This window comes from Capricornis sumatraensis, chromosome 9, assembly GCF_032405125.1.
Source record: "Capricornis sumatraensis isolate serow.1 chromosome 9, serow.2, whole genome shotgun sequence".
Lineage (NCBI taxonomy): Eukaryota > Metazoa > Chordata > Mammalia > Artiodactyla > Bovidae > Capricornis > Capricornis sumatraensis.
Genome location: NC_091077.1, coordinates 15,276,041 through 15,297,325, shown reverse-complemented (window position 1 = coordinate 15,297,325; position 21,285 = coordinate 15,276,041). Strand labels below are relative to the sequence as shown.

Sequence of the window (21,285 nt, the reverse complement as noted above, 5' to 3'; positions counted from 1 at the left end):
CACAAAGCCAAAAAAAGAGGGTGGGATGGAGAAGGGTCACCATTCACCGCAGGGTGACTGAGCCAGAGCCTTCCACAACTGTCCTCTTTCCCACATGGAGGATGCGAACATCAAGGAATATGGCTACATGTCCTCCTGTATGTCCTGGTTGCTGTTGCAGTTCAGTCGCTAAGTCGTGTCTAACTCTTTGCAACCCCATGGACTGTAGCCCTCCAGGCTCCTCTGTCCATGGGATTTCCTAGGCAAGAACACTGGAGTCGGTTGCCATTTCCTCCTCCAGGGGATCTTCCTGACCCAGGGATTGAACCTGTGCATCTCCTGCATTGGCAGGTGAATTCTTTACCACTGAGGCATCAGGGGAGCCCATCTCCCAGCCTTGCCACCTGACGCAGAGGTGGCAGCCCTGGGGGGTCCTTCTCCCATCTGCTGGGGGCGAGGGGCAGCTGGGCAGCCCCACAGCGTACAGGACTTTCTACTAGAAAAGCCAGCTCTTCACCATTCCACACCAATAGCATCACTGGCGATAACATCTGTAGACCAACCTACCCTTTATGGCCGGACTCCCTGCTCCACTTCCCCCATATTCCCAGGGCCCCGGTGGCACTATTCTCTCTGCAGTGGAGGAAACTGAGGTCGTGCGCAGGTACCTGTCGCTATCAGTAAGGAAACAGGTACCGCGACAGGTGAAATGGCGAGTTCAAGGCTGAGTAGCCAGTGATTCACACCAGTCAGATTCCGTGCTCAAGACTCTCACTTCCCAGATGTGAGCATGGGGAGATTCACGTGGATGTCTTGGCCCACCCCCCACCCTCATGCCCCACCCTGACCCCCCACACACAGTCGAATGTCAGGTATCTGGGGATCACCAGTGGCTCACAGGACCCCACCTCTTGAGCAGAACAGGGTTCCTGAAGCCTTCTCACCTGGCCAAAGCACGCAGGTCCCAGAAGGGTCCAGGTTGGGAAATGCTGAGTCCAGGGACGGAAGTTCATTCCAAGAGGAGGCCTGAGGCTCCCAACAATGCAGTTTGCCCCCAAGTCCCCCCAGAGGCCAGACCACCTTTGCCCTTTCCCAGGGGACCGGGGCCAGCCGTCCAAGCCCAGCAGGCCCAGCCTGCTCACCCATCCGAGACTGCACTCCCCTGGCAGACTTCAGAGCAACTGGGAAACAGCACTGCCTCGCCCTGAGGCTGCCAACTCTGAGGCCCTCGTCAGCCCGTCAGCCCGTTACGGGAGCAGAGGCTGCCTCCAAGGAAGAAGAGTTCGTTCCCTGAGCAAACACGCTGTGCCACCAGGTCCTGTCATCACCTCCACCCTGCCACCCAGGAGACCGAGGCACAGAAGCCCCCATCTACTTGCCAGGCACCAGTCCAGCCCACACAGTGGATGACCTCAAACATATGCCCAAGCCCTAACCCCCAGAATCTGTGCGTATGACTTCACGTGGAAAAGGGATCCTTACAGACATAATTAAGGATCTAAGATCATCCTGGCCTTCCCAGGTAGCTCAGGGGTAAAGTCCCCACCTGCCAGTGCAGGAGACGCGGGTCCGATCCCTGGGTTGGAAGATCCCATGGAGGAGGAAATGGCAACCCACCCCAGTATTCCTGCCTGGAGAAGCCCACAGACAGAGGAGCCTATCAGGCTACAGTCCATGGAGTCGCAAGAGTCAGACATGACTTAGCGCCCACGACTGACTGAATGAAGACCATCCTGAATTTAGATTCCAGAGTCATGTGTGCATGTTCAGTCGCTCAGTCCTGTCTGACTCTTTGCCACCCCATGGACTATAGCCCACCAGGCTCCTCAGTTTATGGGATTTTTCAGGCAAGAATACTGGAGTGGGTTGCCATTTCCTTCTCCAGGGGATCTTCCCGATGCACAGACTGAACAGGCATCTCCTGTGTCTCCTGCGTTGGCAGACGAGTTCTTTATCACGGAGACACCTGGGAAGCCCCTAAACCCAGCGACAGGCAACCTTAGAGGAAAAGACACAGAGACACAGGGGAGCAGCCATGTGGAGATGGAGGCAGAGACTGGATTTCTGTGGCCTCCAGCCAAGCAATGCCTGGAGCCACTGGACACTGGAAGAGGAAAGAAAGGATTCTCCTCTAGAGCCTCCAGAGTGAGTGTGACCTAGCCAGCACCTTGCCTTTGGACTTCTGCCCATGAGCTATGAGCGAATACATTCCTATTGGTTTAAGCCACTCCGTTTGTTAAGCAGCCCTGGGAAACCAATACAACCAGGCTCAGCCAAGACCAGAGACTATGCTCTCAACTCCATGCCAGAATGACTTGGGCATAAAGGGGACAGGAATTATCTCAGATCCCTGAGACTTTGTCATTCCAGACTGAAACTCTTGGTGTGAGAAACGCGGACTTTCTCCTCTTGACGATCACTTCAGTTATGAATGACCACCCCAAACAGAAGTGTTCCTTTATTATAACTAGTAACAGTTCCAAGCGTATCCACAAAACAAAAACACGAAAGTAAAACCCTCCTGGAGGGGCTTTCCTGGTGGCTCAGTGGTTAAGAATCTGCCTGCCAATGCAGGGGACGTGGGTTTGATCCCTGGTTGGGGAAGATCCCACATACCTCGAAGCTAAGCCCCTACATCACAACTACTGAGGCTGTGCTCTAACAGCCTGAGAGCCACAACTATTGAGCCCACGTGCTGCAACTACTGAAGCTCAGGTGCTCCAGAGCCCATGCTCTGCAACAAGGCAAGCACCGCAACTAGAGAATGGCCCCCGCTCAGCATTACTAGAGAAAAAGCCCACGCAGCAAAGAAGACCTAGCACAGCCAAAAATAAATTAAAAGCCACATTTAAAAATTTAGATAATAAAACCTCTCCTGGAGAAAGATGTGAAGAGAGTATATGAGAATGTTCTGTACAATCTTCCTAGTAATTCTATAAATTCTATAAATCTAAGCCTGTCCTAAAATCAAAAGAAGTTTATTTACCAAAGAAACCAACTCCCCTGGAACTCCTTTGAGCATCAGCCCTGGGACCCTAGTTTGAGAAAGGATGCCTTGCTTGGTGCTGTGCTCACTCATGTATGTAGAATGAATGGCAGTGCTTATGATCTGGGGGGCCCTTCAGAGCTTAAGTGTCTGTCCTGAGCACCGATACCCACCTGGCATACTCTTCTCTCCCCTCATCTGGTCCAAGAAGACCCAGCTCTGCCGGAGCAAAAAGAGGTGTAATGCTGGGTGTGAGGAATTCTGTGTGGGAACCAACTGCTCCACACACTTCCCTTCGGAAAACCCCATGCCCAAAGTGGCAAAACACTCACACAAACCACCACCAGGAAAAGCCTTCTCAGTGACACCAGGAGAACATCAGAGCAAGAAACCGGGAGAGACAAAGCTGAGTGTAACAGAATAACAAAATGTGAATGAGAAGAGAACAGATAAGAAGAGAGAACAGATAGGAGTAACAAGAGAAAGAAAAAGGATGAACCACAAAGACGCAGGGTCTTGGCAAACACACTTGAGATCTTTCTCCCCACCACACCGAAATGTCAGTTTTGAAACTAGCTTCTGAAAATGTAACCAGTTTCTCACATCCCCAAAAAGGAAGATCGGGGGACCGTGGCGAGGGAGGAGGCAGTGTTACATCTTACTTCGGAGCCTGGCATCAAGAAAGGGCCCCAGCAGCCCACGTTTCCACGAGGCGCACACCCAGCGGCTCGCACCACCCTAGCAGGGACCCCCCTCCCCAGATCTAGAAGTTTTCCACTCGGGGGTTGGGAATGCCAGGCCCTCCAGATGAGTGAAACAGGGTCCTCCAGGCCGCCCCAGACTGGGCACCACTTTCCAACCGTCCTTAGCAGTCCAGAGGGTCCCCTGGATGGCCCGAGGCTGTCCACACCCCTCCCTCCTCCCCGCCACGGCGGCCACACCCGCCCCCAGACTCCCATCTTTCCCACGCCCAGGCCCCCTCCCCTCCCACCCAGCCCCCACACCCCCCGGCTTCTTCAGAATTCTTACCTTCCACTCTCGGGCCCCCACTTCCTGCCCACCCTCTCCCAATCTCAGGGCCCTCACTACCCCCCCACTTCCCGCTTCCCTCCGCACTCGGGGGCACCTCACCTCTGGCCACCACGCACGCCCTCTTTTCTCGTTCTGCCCCTTGACACCGTTCCTCCACGCCCCTCACTCGGGGGCCCCCCACACCCAGCTCCCTCGGTTCGGCCCCACAGACCCCACATCAGGCCCCCACGGACCAGGGCCCCTCACCCTGGGAACCCCAGGCACCTCACCGCGTCCCTCCCGGCCAGGGTTTCCCCCTCCGCGGCCGGCCTCGTGCGCAGCCCCCGCGCGCAGCCCGGCCCCGGGGCCCCGCACTCACGGCTGTAGAGGGCGATGCCCGCCGCGTCCGGGCCGGCGCGCACCTCGAGGCGCAGCGCCTGCTGCTCCGCGTGCCGCTGGATCTCGCCGTTCGCGTCGCCGATGGTGAGGAGGCGGGCGCCGGGGAACACGGACACGGCCCCGCAGGGCCCCGTGACACCCGTGCCGGCCGCCCCCGCGCCGCCCACGCCCGGCCCCGCCGCCGCCGCCGTTGCTGCCATCTTAGATCCGGCTCCAGGCCCCGCCACCGCCGCCGCCGCCGCCGCGCCCGGGCCCAGGCCGCCGCCGCTGCCGCCGCCGCCGAGCAGGCCGAGGCCGAGGCCGAGCCGGGCAGCGCCGCCTGCCGGCCACGCGCCGCCTCGCCGCCACCGTCGCTGCGGCCCGGCCACCGTGGCGCAGCGCCCCCTGCAGGCGGCGCTGGGCGCTGGGCGGGAGCACGATAGGGGGCGGGGCCGAACACCCTCACCCCGTCCCGCCCCGCGCGAATGGGCGCTGCTTTGTGAGGTGACTCCGCGGCCCAGGAACTGCAGGGTGCGAGCGTACGTCAAGGGTGATGCTCGGCCGCGCGGACACGCCCCTAGATCTAGGGCCCCGCCCCCAGCTCGGCGTGGCCCGAAAGGCCGCGCTTTGTAAGACCGTGCAGCGGCGGAGTCCCACGAAGGGCGGGGCCCGGAGCTCGCGCCAGGGGGCGGTGCTCGGCCCTGCGGACACGCCCTCGGGCCCCGCCCCGCGCCGGCGGCCGCTCCGTGAGATGGCTGTCTTGCCCGGGAAACGGCAGGGGCGGGTCTGGTGCTTGAGGCTTGGCTCCGCCCCCGGTCCCGCCCGGCTTTGTGAGGCGGAACGCAGAGGGGCGGGGTCCAACTTCGGAGAGGCCCCGCCCCTATACCGGTCCAGCTCCTCCCACGCCGGGCTTTGCTTTGTGAGGCTCTGCTTTCTTGAGAAGGGCTGGAGTGGCGGGGACAGAACGTAGGACCACGCCCCAGCCTGTGGCCCCAACCCCCAGCACGCCCGCTTGAAGAGCAGTTTGAGCCAGGACTTGGCCCCTGAACCCCATCTTTAACCCCTCTCAGGCACCCAACGGCTCCTCTTTTCCCCTTCCCCCAGAGCCCTCCTCCTCCAATTCTTGGCCCTTCACTGTCTTCTACCCACAAAAAAACTGGTGGACCCCCCTTATCCCCTGACCCCCTCATTCACTCTTCCTTCCCCCAGTGATGACTGGCCAGTGAATCCACTACTCCAGGGCCCCATTCTCTTTCAGGGTTTCCAAAGGAGCTTGAGGCCCCTTGCCTCACATAGATCTCTTCTCCCGACACCCCCATGGCCCTCCCCAGACACCACCTTGACTGCGTGCACTTGAGGGGTACTTCTCCCCATCCCCTAGGAATCAGTGATTAGACATCAGACATCCTCTATGGACTACGCTCCATAGAGAGCTTGGGAACAGCTCAAAACATTATAATTAATAACTTAGGCATGCCAGCAGGGCACACGGAATATACCCCACCCAGGGTACCCTATGCTCCAAAAATCCAGTCAGGTTGGCCAAATCAGGTGTGATGGGAAGGAGGAAACTGGAGGAGTGTGCGAGGCGCAGATTCATAACAGCCCAGCTAACAGCCAGAAGGGCTCCTTCTCCCCTGGTAGGTTGAGAAACTGGAAATCCTGAGATGCTTCCTGCTTTCCGTCCAGCCTCCAGGTCAATGCTTTCACCCCTCTCTCCCACTCCTGCTTCTCGGTGAGGAAGGCCCCAAGGCCAGGTATCCCCTTTGTCCCTTCTGTTCAGTTCCCTGAGAAAGCAGCAGCCAGAAGTCCTCAAAGTAGCTGGAGCAACCTGAGGCCCTGCACAGCCTGGCCAGCTCCAGGTAGAGGGCTGAACAGAGGGCATGCAGACAGAGAGAGGGGCTTCTCTAACAGGCCCGGAATGTGCTGAATTCAGGGGGCTCAGGTGAGGATGACGTGGAGGTGGGCCTCTTCCGGGGTCCAGGTGTCTCAGTGGAGCCTGAAGGAGCATCCAGGTTGGCTGCATCTTCTTCTGAAGTCATTTTCTTTGTCCGTAGAGGGAAAAATAGAGAATGAAGTGATTTGGGGTTTCTGGATCTTGGGTTGTCCATTTTTCTGAGACTGAGACTCCCACAATCCATCAGATCTCACCTCACTGCCCCCCCTACACACACACACACACACACCTGCACACAAACACAGTTGCAGGCCCCTGATCCTGCCATCTGTCCTGTCTTGCTGTCTACTGAAAAGGGAACCAGACAGCCTGGGTTCAAATCCCAGCTACACCTCTTCCTAGTGGTGTGATCAACCTCTTTATGTCTCAGTTCTCCCTTTTGTACAATGGGGGAGAGTGGCAGTGCCCTTCATCCTGGGGTGGCTATGACTCATAAAGAGGAACACTGTATGGCATCATTTCTCTATAAAAATCCAGAATAGGCAAATCCACCAAAGTGACAGAAAGCAGAATGGTGAGTGCCAGGGTCTGAGGTGGGGGAGTTGTTTAATAGGCAAAGAATTTTGTTGGGTTTTGTTTTATTTTGGCTATACCTCACAGCTTGTGGGATCTTAGTTCCCCATCCAGGGATTAAACCTGGGCCCCCTGCAGTAGAATGATGAGTCTTAACCACTAGACCGCCAAGGAATTCCTTGGCAGGGTTTGTTTTCCAAGATACAGTTCTGAGGATGATGATGGTAACAGTCGTACAACACTAGGAATATACTTAATGCCACAGAACTGTACACTTAAAAATAACTAAAATGGTAAATTTCATTTATATTTTACAATGACAAAAAAAACTAGAAAAGATTACTAGAACTTACTGTTAAAGAAAAGAACCATCAGTGCATAACAGTATGGTTAGCATGCTGTCATTTGTGTTAAAGAGAGTGAGGATACAGACTTGCTATTTTTGCCTTTGCTTCCTTGTATGTGCAAGAAGTTCCTAATGGTCATTTACCTGCATGTGTGCAGAGTGGAGGCCAGTGGGTGCAGAGGGATTAAGAAATAGAAGAGAACTTTATGAATATAGATTATAGATAATTTTTACATTTGGATGTATTTCATAGTCTATACACGTTTATATTTAAAGTCTCCAGGACTAGGATACTGAGAAGTAAGTTATTTTTTCCTTTTTTTTTTTTTTTCCTGTCTTCCCATCATTTCGTTTTAAATGCCTTTTAAAAGTGGGGGGAGGGAAGCAGAAACCACCAGGCTAGTGCCTTGAGCAGTGTGGCTTCTCAGGGAGGGTTTTAGAATGTGCCCTACTCTCCAGGTTTTTCTTAACAGCTTGTTCCTTGAGCTGAGACCTCAGAGGGCTGGACAGGTCAGTGCCAAGCGCCTTCCTCCCACCATCTGTATACCAGTGACTGAGGCCGGTCTCCATCTGCTCCGGAGCGTCACTGGGTGAGGTGGCCCCTCTCTTGTCTCTCAAGGACTCCGCCACGGCTCCTTCTCCCTCCGCCCACTCATCTACTCCGAAATCGGTGCCGTGTTTCCCATCCTCTGAATCTGACCTGCATCTGTTCGCACCTTCCACCTCCGCTGCCAGCACGCTGGACCAAACTACCCACTACGTCTGGCGCCTGAACCATCTGAGCTGTCTGCGCCTGGTCCCCGGGTTCTTGTCATCCCACGGCCCCCACAGATTGTGCTCGCTGCAGCCACCAGAGGGCGCCCGTGGTCATGTAGAGTAGGTCACATCTCTGCTCCAAACCTTCCAGGGCTCTGACTTCACTTGGGATAAAAGTCAAAGTTCTGCGCAGGAACCCCCTCCATTCGTCTCTCCTCTGCACCCCAGTTCTACTGGGCCGTGTGGAGAACGTGCCCTGAGCCTGGATCAATCCTCCACAGCTATCTCCTGCTTGTCACTTATCTCCTAGACCTCCCAGATCTCCCATCTGAATGTGTTAGCTTCCTGGGCACCCCCTACCCGATGTGCTATCGTCTGTCTCCCCCTGTGGAATTAAGAAGCTCAGGGGATGAAGGGTCTCACCTTGTTCTTGTCCAGATACCCAGGAAGGCTATGTCAAACCCATCCAATCCTCCCCCCACCCCTACTTCCTACAATGGTGCCCCAAGCCAAGTGACTCCACCTCCAGCTCCCTCACTACAGTCCCAAAGCATCCATTTATACAGATAGGACTCCTGAGGCCTCCTCAAGTGGGACCACCTGCACCCCAGACCTGTACCATCTCTGCATGGAGAGAAGCTAGCTGGGCATTGTTTTGTTTCTGTGTTTGGCCACACCGCAGCTTGCAGGATCTTGTTTCCTAACCAAGGATAGAACCCGTGGCCCCTGCAGTGGGAATGCAGAGTCCTGAGCACTGGACCACCAGGGTATTCCCCTAGCTGAACACTGTCTGCATCCATAATGTCCACAGGTCAGATATATCTAACTTACTGAAGAATGATTACCCCAAGGCCACCACAAAATGCAGCTGTGCAGAGGAGATCCACAGACCGGGTTTCAAATCCTAGCCAGGATGCTATGTGATCTGGGAGAGCAATGCCTTGCTAAATAGGAGGTGCAGAGCAGGGGTGGGTGTGAAGGTTGAGACCCTCCTCCCCCAAAAGGGAAGTCTGGACAACTAAGCTGAAATTCCTGAAACTGAACATGGAAGTAGTCTTTTCTTTATACCAGACTGTCATAAGGCTCTGTGACTCCAAAGAAGCCCCCAGGTCACCTTTTGTTACCACCGTGAGTGCAGAGGCAGTGCTGACAACCTGCCCACTGCCCCACAAAGCCCTGGACAGCATGGCTACCTCCAATCCCCTGGAATTTTCCAGAACCAACTCTCAGCTCAGAAACAAGCCCCGCTCAGTGATTCTGGGCTTTTCCCAGGCCCTAGAAGTCCAGAGACAACAGGTCAGCCCAGCCGCCCTGGTACCCCCCATCTTCCGGTGGTCAGAACAGGAAGCAGAAAACTGGATCCGGGAAACAGGATGACTTACCATGATGGTAAACAAGGAGTTGTCGAAGGACATGTCTAGAACAGAAAGAAGACGACCAGGGTGGGGGCCAGTTCGGATTTCTTGCTCCCCCGCCCCACTTCCCAGGCCCTCCCCACAAGCCCACAGGCCCTAAATCCACCCTGAGGAAGGGCATGGAGTCCATCACCCAGCAATCTGTCCGCCCGCCAGCCCGTTCTGCAGGGTGAACAGCTGCAAATTGAACTTGTTCTCTGCTGCTCAGAACTCTCCCTAGGTGGCCTCTGGCTGCCCTCCGGAAAATGAGTGCCTCGTCTCAACTTCTGCTCTCCAGAATACTTCTCGTCTCCCCCTATCCTGGGCTCTCCCACTAACTGCCCACCCTTCACCCAGCTACTCCCTGTTTGCCCCTGTAGTTCTCTGATTTAAACACCACTTCCTCCGGAGACCACCCTCCCAGCCCAGACAGTGTCCAGCCTGTCATGGACTGTTTCCCCACTGGAGTATGGGCTTGTGGACAGAAATCACCTCTATCTTGGTTATCTCAGGAGCCCTCAGGCTTTAGCACATAGTAGAAGCTCAATGAATACGGGAAACAATGGAAGAGGTAAGGAGAGTGGAGTTTTCTCTGCGTAGGGCCCCTTCCTGGGCATCACACCTCACAGGCAGGCTCTCTCTCTGGCCCCCTGGTGGAAGCCGGCAGAACAGCACATTCTGGACCACAAGTGGGGCTCCATTAAGGACTGTGCTAGGCACTGGGAAAGTTGGGTGCCCCTGTGGTGGACAAGACAGTTTCAACTCCCCACCCTCTTGGAGCTGATGGTCCAGTACTGGAGGTGAGTATCATACACCCAAGCATGCAATGATTACTTAGTTGTGTGTCTACTGAGGACTAAGAAGAATGACAGGGTGCTAGGGGAATGTAAGTAGAAAGAATAGATCCTGCCTAGGGAGTCAGGGAAGGCTTCCTAGAGGAGGTGACCTTTAGATGGAGACCACACAGGGAGGAAAAATATTCTAGGCAGAGGGCGGGATGAATGAACGGCTTGAGGATAGGGCAGGGAAAGGTAAGAGGTGAAAGCTGTTCGCACCAAAAAGAAAGAGAGAGGTGAAAACTGGGAGGAAAATGAGAGGGGAGGAGGAAAGGAAAGAGGAGGAGCATGTGTTCTGGATTCTAAGGGAAGTGAACAGCTGTAGATGGGGTTCAGCAGCAAGTAGTGAGACCCGATGGCATTTTGAGGCAGTGACTCTGCCCAGGCAAGGGACAGGAACAGGGAGGCACAGACCTGTGGTGGCGATGTTAACCCAGCAGGATTCTCGCTCTCTGCAGAGGGATTCGGGAGAAAGTGATGACTTGTCTTAGGCAGGAGGCTCCTTCCGGGTAGCCCTGGCCCCAAACTTGATCCTTCCTCCCCAGCCACCTCCTCCCCCCCATCGAAACCCCTCAGATAGAAATCTCTTGCAGGAGCCCCACAGCCAGGTGAAGTCAGGATTTGATCACTGGGGCTACTCTGCCACCAGGCAACAAGGTGTTCACCCCTCTCTCCGAGAGGAGAAACCGAGGATGGGGCCAGTGGATATATTCTGATGCCCAAGAACCAGGGCCACTGTCTACAGGCTACGCATTGGGGGCTGCACAATGCCAGGGGACACCCACCCTCCTCCCCCTCACTATGGATTTCTAGAATGATTACTCAACAAATTTTGGCAACTGGAGATAAAGGAATGTGAGGAAGGCTCAGTCTCCTCATCTGTTAAAAGGGGTCATCCATAGAGCCTATTTCCAGGGCTGATGCGAGGATAATGTGAACTCAAGGTCCAGAGTGGTTGAGCACAGCCCGCAGCATACCTTAAGCGCTTCCTAAAGAGAACCTATTTTATTAACCCGCCCATCCACCAGAGGGCGCTGTTCGAGATGGCGCCCTGGAAGTATCCTTCCGCCCCTAGAATCTGGCCAGCTCTTCAATGCCCATCAGAAACTCCTGCCTTGGGGCTGAAATTTCCCCCCCAAAAAACTACCCTCTAAGGGTCTCCAGGGATGTTCTCACCGTTTCTTGTTCAAGTTTTTTACTTTAACTGGGAACAAACAAACAAACAAAAAGCATTAGTTAGATTTGGGTCCTGGTTCAAAAAGCTAAGAAACCAATAAAGCGTCTTGTACATTTGCTACCCAACCTTGCCTTCTCCCCTGGCAAATTTCCCTCTCAACAGGGAAGCTACTGAAGACACTTTTCCCTCCCAATTATATGAGTAACGTATGTTGGTAAAAACTTCAAGCAAGGTACAAAAATGTAAAAAAAAATAAAATAAAATTCTTTTTAAATGCTGATTTCAGTGGGTGCTAGAGGCTGGGGGAGAGGGGACGGGGGTCAGTATTTAATGGGGACAGAGTTACAGTTTAGGAAGATGAAGAGATGGATGGTGGTGATGGTTGTAGAGCAGTAGAGGTTAAAATTTAAAAACTAAAACTTTTTTTTAAAAAAAAGGAATTCCCCAGTGGTTCACTTTCATTGCCAGGTGCTCAGGTTTGACCCCTGGTTGGGGAGAAGGAAATGGCAACCCACTCCAGTATTCTTGCCTGGAGAATCCCATGGATGGAGGAGCTTGGTGGGCTACAGTCCACGAGTTGCAAAGAGTTGGACACGACTGAGCAACTTCACTTGGGGAACTAAGATCCCATGAGCCCCACGGCATGGCCAAAAATATTTAAAAATAAAAAATAAAAAAGGGTTAAATGGCAAATTTTACATCATGCATATTTTACCATATGTATATATGAATTTCCCCTGCCCACCACCGTCATTGAAATTCCGAAAGGTTCTTCACTGCTAAGTTTTTGGAGTAAGAACTCCCAACTGTGTGCCTCTGTGCTCCTAAAAATGCGTGTGAGTTGGAGTGCATTTCAGTGCATTTGCAAGTTCTGGCGAGCCACGCTTTCTCTGCCTGCTGTTACCTTTCCTGATGATCAGGGCAATGGTCACCAGTCCAAAGAGGAGGAGAGCGACTCCAGCCAGGCTCAAGGAGAGTGCCAGGATCCAGGTGGGCACTAGAGGAAGATGGGGAAAAAAGAGATTGGGGAGGCCATAGAATTGTAGGGGTGCAGGGAGAAAGTGGGACTCCTGGCATACATCCGGGCTACCTTTAGAGAGCTAGCCCTCCCCCTATACCACAGAAACATTTGGTTTAGGTATAGCTAGACCTTGGGGAACTAGCAAATCTGTCTGGCCAGTTGGCATATTCCCTACCCCTGGCTAACCTAATTGGTTCAGGGAGTGGCATGTTGCCCAAGTTGAGCCAATGAAACTAATTTCTGGACTTTGGCTAGATTACTGGGAAGAGAGGCTTACTCCTCAGGCCAGCATTGCAAAGCTGGTAGGATATACATCTGGGGCTCCAAGGTATACAATTCTGACAACATGAGAGGGAGAGCCTGCCTAAGAATGAGACACAGAAGAAAGTAAAGCTGAGAAGTGGCACATGATTCCTGACACGGTTGAGCACCTGGATCCAGCCATGCCAGAAATCAGAGCCATGAACAAATTTCAGTTCAGTAAACCAACAAATCCCCTTTTGTTGCTGAAGCCAATTTGAGTCCAGTTTTCAGTTACTTGTGGTCTGAAGAGTCTTGCTGGCTGGGTAACGGGGTCAGATGACATCCATCCCCAGCCACATGGTGGACTCTGAGGCCCACACAGAGGTAGCCACAGAAGCATGAAGCCCCGGCTCCAGAGTTTATGTCTTTGCAAGAGATCTGGCTGCCCCTCCCTGGAGAGAGGCAAGGAATCTCTCAGGGGAGCCGGGAGGAGATGCCCGGACCCCGGTGGAGGTCAGGAACTAGCCAGGAGGGGAGGAGAGGCGCTCACTTGGGTATTCTCAGTAGCTCTTGTTCATTCTTTCATCTGGGGCAGGAGAGCCGTTACTGCCCTACTCTGAGACCACAGGACCAAGGTGAGAGAAGGGGGCCTTTGATAGTGGAACTTGAGGCCAGGGAAGGACACAGAGAGTGTTCTGTCATCACAACCTGTGGGCCTCTGCTGGCTACAACCTTCTCTCTGCAGCAGGAAAGTTCTGGCTATTGGTGACAGAGTCTACCCCGAGGCTCCTTCCTCCCTCCCTCCTTCCCTCCCTCCTGCTCCTTGATCCAAAGACCAGGCCCAGCCCCCACTCCTGGAAAGACCAAAGGAGGACATCTTTGGTCCCAGGGCTTCAGTCGCACTCAGACAAAAAGTCCAAGTCCTTGCTGCAGCCACAAGGCCCTGCATGATCCTCCTTGCCTCCCCCTGCCCTCATCTCCCCGCCACTATCCCCTTGCTTGCTATGCTTCAGTCATATGGGGCAACTCCATGACCCTCAAACACACCAGGCACGCTCCAGCCTCAGGGCCTTTGCACAGCCAGCTTCCTCTGCCTGGAACCCTCCTGTCCCAGACAGCCATGTGGCTGGCTCCTCATCCTTCAGGCTCAAACATCAACTCCTCAGAAAGACCTTCCCTGATCACTCTCCTCTCTATTTAAAATGACACCCTTGGGAATTCCCTGGTGGTCCAGTGGTTAGGACTCTAGCACTTTCACTGCTAGGGTCTGGGTTCCCTATCTGGTTGGGGAATTAAGATCCTGCAAGTCACGTGGCACAACCAAAAAAAAAAAAGATGCCCTTCACCAGGCTGTATTTCATTCCTGTCACTTCCCTTGTCCCCTACTAGCTGACTGAATATTTACAAAACTCCTTATTTATCATCTGATGTACACTGCCACCCCCTCGTAATGTGCGAGAGGGCAGGGACTTTTGTTTCATTCACTGCTGAGCCTGCAACGCCAAGGACAGTGCCTGGTGCATAGCAGGTACTCATAAATTCTGTGGCCAGTAAGGAAAGGTGCTCCTAAGGGTGGAGGTTTAACGTCTGGACTTCAGAGGCTGGTGGAACTCCAGCTCTGCTGCCTGCTGGCTGAGTGACCTGGGCCAGCCTCTTCAGCTCTTGTGCCTCAGTTTCCTTATCTGGAAAATGGGAAGAATGACTGTACCCACTGCATATGGTGAAAGTGAAAGTGAAAGTGAAGTCGCTCAGTCATGTCCGACTCTTTGCGACCCTGTGGACTGTGGCCTACCAGGCTCCTCCATCCACGGAGGAAAAGAAACTCCCACCAAGTTGGAAGAGTGATGACTCCCAGGCAGAGAGAACAGTGCCTACAAAGTTTTGGCTGTGAGAAGATGGAGCCTGGGCAGTGAGGGCCGATGGGAGGGACTTACCTGGGAAGGAGACGTGCACAGGCTCGCTGAGGTTTGACAGCTGGGGTTGCCTATTCTCACCAAGCACACTATACTGGCAGCAGAACGGTCCCCCTCGAACCTCCCTGCTGCCACCGCTCAGGTTGAAGATAACCCTGAGCTGGTCCTTGGGGGCTTTCAGGAGCTCCACCACCTCCCCATCTTGGTACAGCGTAAAATTCGCCCCTGTGAAGCCCCTGGGGGCCATGCACGAGATGTGGATGGGGTCTTCTTGACTGCTGGGGTGTGGGGGCACCAGCATGATGGATGGTGCTGGGATCGCCATGGAGCCTGTGAAGCAAGATAGGGGAGGTTAGGTGGGTGGGTGGTTAGAGCAGAGGCCAGCCTGGCTGTGTAGGCTTGGGCAATGGCTCACCCTCTCTGGGCCTTGGTTTTTATGTACAACTGGAGGATAGTTGTCCTTGTGTGTGCGCCCTGTCACTTCAGTCATATCTGACTCTTTGTGACCCTATGGACCGTAGCCTGCCAGACTTCTCTCTCCATGGGATTCTCCAGGCAAGAATACTGGGGCGGGTTGCCATGCCCTGCTCAAGGGGATCTTCCTGACCCAGGTATCGAACTTGCGTCTCCTGCATTGGCAAGCAGGTTCTTTACCACTAGCGCCACCTGGGAAGTCCCTAGCTGTCCCTACCCTACCGCTATGTCGAGAGGATCAAGCGCCCGGCACATGGTGAGAGGTCACGTTGTTGGAGTCATTTTATTATAACAGCCGTAGATGTTACCCAGCATCACAATTACACTCGTATTACTTCTACCAACAGCACTGACCATGCGCCAGGCCCCGTTTAGGTTCTGGGGACAGAGCAGTGGATGAGACAGACAGACAGAGGAACAGACAAGACATGCCTGCCCTGGGGAGCTGACTTTCTCAAGGAGACGAGGGTGATGGGGTAGCCAGAGAGGGCTTCCCTGAAGACACAGCATGGAAGATCTGGGAGCGAGCATTCTAGGCAGGGGGACCATCTCAGGCAAAGGCTGGAGGCTGGAAGGGGTGTGGGGTGCTCAAGGAGTCCAGGTGGCAGGAGGTAGGGGTGATCGAGCAGAGAAGGGGCGGGCAGAGTGATTCTGTCTTGTTTCCCAGGCTGTGATGAGGGATACGATTTCAGGGCACGGCTTCCTGCAGGAGGGACCAGTGTCTCCCCAGCGGCCCCAGGTTCCCGCGTGGAGTGTCTGGCTCAGGTGGGGTCGGCACAAGCCTTTCCTTATCCAGCTTCCCTCCCACCCTCTCTGACCCAGCATAGATCCTCCTGCTGCCCCAGTCCTGGAGGTAGAAACCTGCAGAGGCCAAGCAGGGCTGAGTCATGGGGCGTGGGCACTGCTGTCTCCAGTGGGGTGGCATTCCTAATACCTGTGATGTGGGGGTACTGACACCCCACAAGAGACGTCCATGCTCCAGGGGCTTTTCCAAGGCTCTAGGGCAAATCTGTCAGGGCTCAGCCTCTCCAGCTCCTGCTCTGTGTACACGCACCCCCCGCCACCCCCCAGCAGAGATAAGGTGGTGCATGGAGGGAGCGGAGCAGGGTGAGGGGTGGCGCAGGGACATCAGCTCACCGGCTGCAAACAGCAGGACAATCCAGAGCATCTCTCCTCCCGCGTTTGGTCAGGAAATCTGGCGGAGTCTAGGGTGGCCCACGGCTTGCTGCCAGCTCCTCCTGTGAGGCCAGAGCAGGGAAAGGAGAACCAGGGCTGATTTGAGCCGAGTGTTTCCTCACTGGCAGGAAATTGCTCACACACACACTGGGCACCAAAAGGGACTCTCTCCCCTCCCCACCCCTTCCACAGACGCACATCAGAGCCTGGCACCTCACTGCTCCTTGGGGGCCCAGGTTTGGCAGATGGGAGGAAAAGGTGGATGAGATGGTCCTCTGTGTGTGTGTGTGTGTGTGTGTGTGTGTGTGTGTGTGTGTGTGCACGCTTATTTTTCCCTAACTGGGGATGAGGAAGCACAGGGAACATGGGTCGTATAGGAAACCCAGGCCCAAGTCACAAAAAGTGGCCCAACGTGTGCCCAAAAGCTGAAACGTGTGGGGTGGAAGTTGGTAGGGCATGATGATTAAGGCTTGGCCTCTGTGATCTCAGGCAAGGGACAGTCCTTCCTGGCCTTCCTGGCAAGTCCTCCGTTTGCCGCCTGCAAGAATGGGGCTAAGAGTAGTGGACACTAGCTCCAAAGAATTTATGAGACAAAGTGTATCAGTTCGTGGGGTGTGAGTATACACAGGGTGAGGCCACACAAGCTCCTGTGTCTCAGGAGCTTCGCCAGTCAGGTGAAAGGAAACATCAGCTCCAGAATGGAAGAAATGACATTGTTTGCAGCGTAAATTGCCTCCTATTGACAGCCAGGAAATTTCCAAAGGTCTGTCTTACCAACCTTGGTCTCTAAACATTTCTGGTCAAGTCTACCAGGCCCACCTGGAGGTTTACACCCAGGAAGGATGCAAGTGTGTAGTTGCCAACACTAAAAAGGATCATTAGAGTGGACTTTTTTCTTTGGATACACAAAGCTGATTTCAACCTCAGGACCTTTGCATGTATGCCATCATCCCTGCATGGAACACAATTCTGTGAACCTGGTCCAATCCCACTTCTCCTTCAGGTCTTAGGGGGTTTTTTGGCTGTGCTGGGTCTTTGTTGCTGCACAGGCTTTCTCTAGTTGCAGTGAGTGAGAGCTACTCTCTAGTTATGGTGTGCAAGCTTCTTCCTATGGGGGTTTCTCTTGCTGTGGAGCACGGGCTCTAGGGCGTTCAGGCTTCAGTAGTTGTGGTGCACAGGCCTAGTTGCTGTGCGGCATTTGGGATCTTCCCAGACCAGGGATTGAACCCGTGCTGCTTGCATTGGCAGGCAGTTTCTTAACCACTGGACCACCAGGGAAGTCCATGTCTCAAGTTTAAATGCTAATTTTTTAGGAAATCTTTCCAGATCCCTCTGAACTTAGAAAAATCCCCTTTCTGAATTCCAGGATAGTACCTTGTAATTTTCTTTGATTGCAACTAGCATGCGTGTATTTTCATGTTTGTCCATTTCATCTACAATATTGAACTCATCGCTAAAAACCTGTCTGTATTTCCTTATTTGCTTTTTAATATCTGTAGGGTTTGTAGTGATGTCTCTTCTTTGATCCCTAAGAGTAGTAGTTTGTGCTTTCTTTCTCTCTCTCTCTTTTTTTTCTTGATTAGTCTTGCTGGGGGTTATTCAGTTTTTAAGTCTTTTTTCAAGTACCAATCTTTGACATTGTTGTTTTTCTCTATTTTCAGTTTTCTATTTCATTGCTTCGTGGTCTTATCTTTATTTTGTTCTTTCTTTCAGTTACCATATGTTTAGCTGGAGCTTCTTTTCCTAACTTCCTTCATTTATTTAGTTTTGGTTGCGCTGAGTTTTTGTTGCTGCTTGCCAGCTTCCTCTAGTTGTGGTGATCTGGGGGCTACTCTTGGCTGCAGTGCAAGGGCTTCTCACTGTGGCGGCTTCTCTTGTTCCAGAGCATGGGATCTAGGTGCGTGCGCTTCAGTAGTTGTGGCTCGCAGACTCTAGGGCACTGGCTCAGCAATTGCAGCACATGGGCTTAGCTGTTCCGAGGCATGTGGAATCTTCCCAGATCGGGGATTGAACTGGTGTCCCCTGCACTGACAGGCAGATTCTCATCCACTGTACCACCAGGGAAGTCCGATACTTTTTTCACTGGCCCAGTATATATCTGCATACAATGTGCACTCAAAATGGAAATGCACTTTGCAGTTGCCCGGTGTAATATTCTGTAAATATAAATTAGATTAGGTCAGCATGGTTCATAGAACATGCTTGAATTTACTGAACTCATCCAGATATCTTCCTCCAGAGTACAGAGACAGAGCCATCTCTTGCAGTTTCCCAATGCCTACATCAGTGCTTGGCACACAGTGAACAATAAATATTTTGGGCTTGTCTGACTTGAAAGCCAAAACACATTCCCTCAGTCTATTTTTGTGGCTCTTTTCTGGGTGTGTATGAGACAAGAGTTGGGAGAGATATTTGGTTTATTTATGCCACCAGCTGATTACTGAGCGTCACTAGGGCTCAGAACCATGCTGGGTACCAGGGATACCATGATGAATGAAACAGCTCCTGCACTTGGGAACTCAGAGTTCAGTGAGTCAGACAAGCAGACAGTGACAGTCCAGTTGGTGAAGTGCTATGTTGAAGTTTGTCATTGAGGAAGGTTCTTCACTTAGCTTCAGGAAGTTCAAGGAAGGCTTCTGGGAGGAGGTGACATCTGACTCTGAAAGCCTGAGAAGGAGATGGAAGGAGGGCATTGTAGGTAGAGGGGATAGGGTCTTGGATGTAAGTGAAGACTTCATCCTGAGAGTATCTAATGTGATTCAGGGATCTATAACCTGGAATTTTGAATTCAGATGGTGATTGCAGCCATGAAATTAAAAGACACTTACTCCTTGGAAGGAAAGTTATGACCAACCTAGATAGCATATTCAAAAGCAGAGACATTACTTTGCCAACTAAGGTCTGTATAGTCAAGGCTATGGTTTTTCCTGTGGTCATGTATGGATGTGAGAGTTGGACTGTGAAGAAAGCTGAGCACCGAGGAATTGATGCTTTTGAACTGTGGTGTTGGAGAAGACTCTTGAGAGTCCCTTGGACTGCAAGGAGATCCAACCAGTTCATTCTGAAGGAGATCGGTCCTGGGTGTTCTCTGGAAGGAATGATGCTAAAGCTGAAGCTCCAGTACTTTGGCCACCTCATATGAAGAGTTGACTCACTGGAAAAGACTCTGATGCTGGGAGGGATTGGAGGCAGGAGGAGAAGGGGACGACAGAGGATGAGATGGCTGGATGGCATCACCGACTCGATGGACGTGAGTCTGAGTGAACTCCGGGAGTTGGTGATGGACAGGGAGGCCTGGCGTGCTGCAGTTCATGGGGTTGCAAAGAGTCGGACACGACTGAGCGACTGAACTGAACTGAACTGAACATAGATACACATACTTGTATTGGTCAGCTGTCACACAGATCATGCCCTTAAGAGACAGAACTGAGGAGTCATGAGCAGGGTGAAAGGGAAGCAATGAGGGACAGCGACTTCCTACGGTCACTGTTAGCAGCCAAGCCTGAAGTTGCTGGAGTGGGTGGGGGTCCTGGAACTTGGAGAGAGCTAGAGTTACAGGCTTTTGTTGAAAGATGCAGGCCAAAAAGGTAGGAGCCAGCGAACAGATTCCTAGACCTTCCTTTCCTGCAGCCTTTAGACATCCTACGAGGGCCAAACTCAACTGGAAAGCGGAGGACAAGGCAGCCACATTGATCTGGTATGGAGATATCAGCCCCCTCGCCCCTCCACCCCCACTGTGAAGCAGTACAGAGTAGGGTGGAGAATAGTTCTGGTGGGAAAAACACACTGCCCAGCACACGCTCTTGTAATCTTTCGATTATAATGTCAGGGGGAATCCCTGACCTGCAGAAGCCAGTCGGCCAACTCCCCACGGTCATAAGAACCCCCGGCTAAGATTCTGGGCCAACATGACAAAGGAAAGAGGGCCCTTTATGAGGGGCTGTCTGCCCAAGATTCCCATCTCTTCTCTGGCTACTCCTCCCACCCACCCCACCTTCATCCCCTTTCTGCCCCTTGAACTGAGTGCCTTTGATGTCAGAGAACTGTTTTTTTCTGCTTTCTTCTCCCTACTACTTCAAATCTGAAATTCAATGCCACCTCCTTGGTGAAGCTCTCCCCGACTCCACCTAGGTGAAATAAGTCACCTTACCTACCCACCTAGCATTGACTTCTGAGCACTTCTGAGGACCTGAAATCATTTAGTGGAGCAGCACTGAGATGACAGCTCCCAGGACATTGATAACTGTCTACCCAGTACATTTTGTTGAATACTGGGGGAGAGGGAGGATTTTACTCAATCGAGGGAAAACAAGAATCACCCATTCGTCCCAGCCAACAGGGAAAAAGGTGGGGTTGGTAGCTCTATAGGCCTGTATCTCATGCAAAACATCAACAAACTGAGCAAAAATGGTAACAGTCAATTTTATCTGAATGCAGGAAAACAGCTAAACATTTATGTTAACCAAGGAAATGCAAATCAAGAAGAGGCAAGTTGAACGTGGCAGGAAAGCTTTGTGGTGTTTTCCATACCTTTCCTCATCTCCTTGTCCAGCACAGTGGAGGATCTGAAGATAGCCACCTGTGCCCCCAGCGTGGAGCCCTGGTTCCCAGTTTCTGCGGGAGCAGAACAGCCCTCATTCTCACAGTATTGTGTGTGTGTGTGTTGTAATATGTCTGGGGGTAACCTGAGGGACTGACGCAGTGTGCTTTAACTCAGAATGTATTCCTAGAAAACACTGTAAGGAAGGAACAACTCACAGCTCTCTGGTGTACAAGATTACAATGGAGGAAGACAACATACATGGCCAAATGCTGGGAGGAAAAGCTGGGGTGAATTTCTTTGGGTAATTAAGGCACTCAAAAGCACCATATATACTGGGGAGTTTAGCGAGCAATGTGCATACCCAGGGCAGGACAGTTGATCAGGAAAGACTTAAGAAGACCTTACTCTTTCATCTCTGGTCAATTTCTGGGCTTGATGCAAATAGGAAGAGAAGGCTAAGGCAGAGTTATAAATGGATTATCGATGTGCTCCAGCAGAGTTTGGCAAAGAGCAGGAGAGGTTTTTCACTGTTTTTTCTTTCTTCCTTTTTCATTCCATAATATACGAATGTTGTAACTCGAC

At 52.7% G+C, this 21,285-nt stretch overlaps 2 protein-coding genes across 3 annotated transcripts in view; both read right to left on the bottom strand.

Moving 5' to 3' along the window:
- The window catches only part of CARM1 (coactivator associated arginine methyltransferase 1), a 42,157-nt gene extending 37,582 nt beyond the window's left edge, over positions 1-4,575 (bottom strand). For both annotated transcript variants that reach the window (XM_068981411.1, XM_068981412.1), the window contains exon 1: positions 4,356-4,575. In XM_068981411.1, coding sequence (XP_068837512.1) covers positions 4,356-4,575 — 220 coding nt within the window. The remainder of the gene's footprint in view (positions 1-4,355) is intronic.
- A 1,686-nt stretch (positions 4,576-6,261) lies between these two features.
- C9H19orf38 (chromosome 9 C19orf38 homolog) lies at positions 6,262-16,207 on the bottom strand. Its single transcript, XM_068981462.1, has 7 exons — positions 16,122-16,207; positions 14,532-14,840; positions 12,238-12,330; positions 11,333-11,360; positions 10,571-10,608; positions 9,309-9,343; positions 6,262-6,399 (listed from the first exon to the last, which is right to left on the bottom strand). The coding sequence occupies exons 1-7, from the start codon at positions 16,150-16,152 to the stop codon at positions 6,262-6,264; spliced, it is 672 nt and encodes a 223-aa protein (XP_068837563.1). The 5' UTR covers positions 16,153-16,207.
- Positions 16,208-21,285: the final 5,078 nt, after the last annotated feature.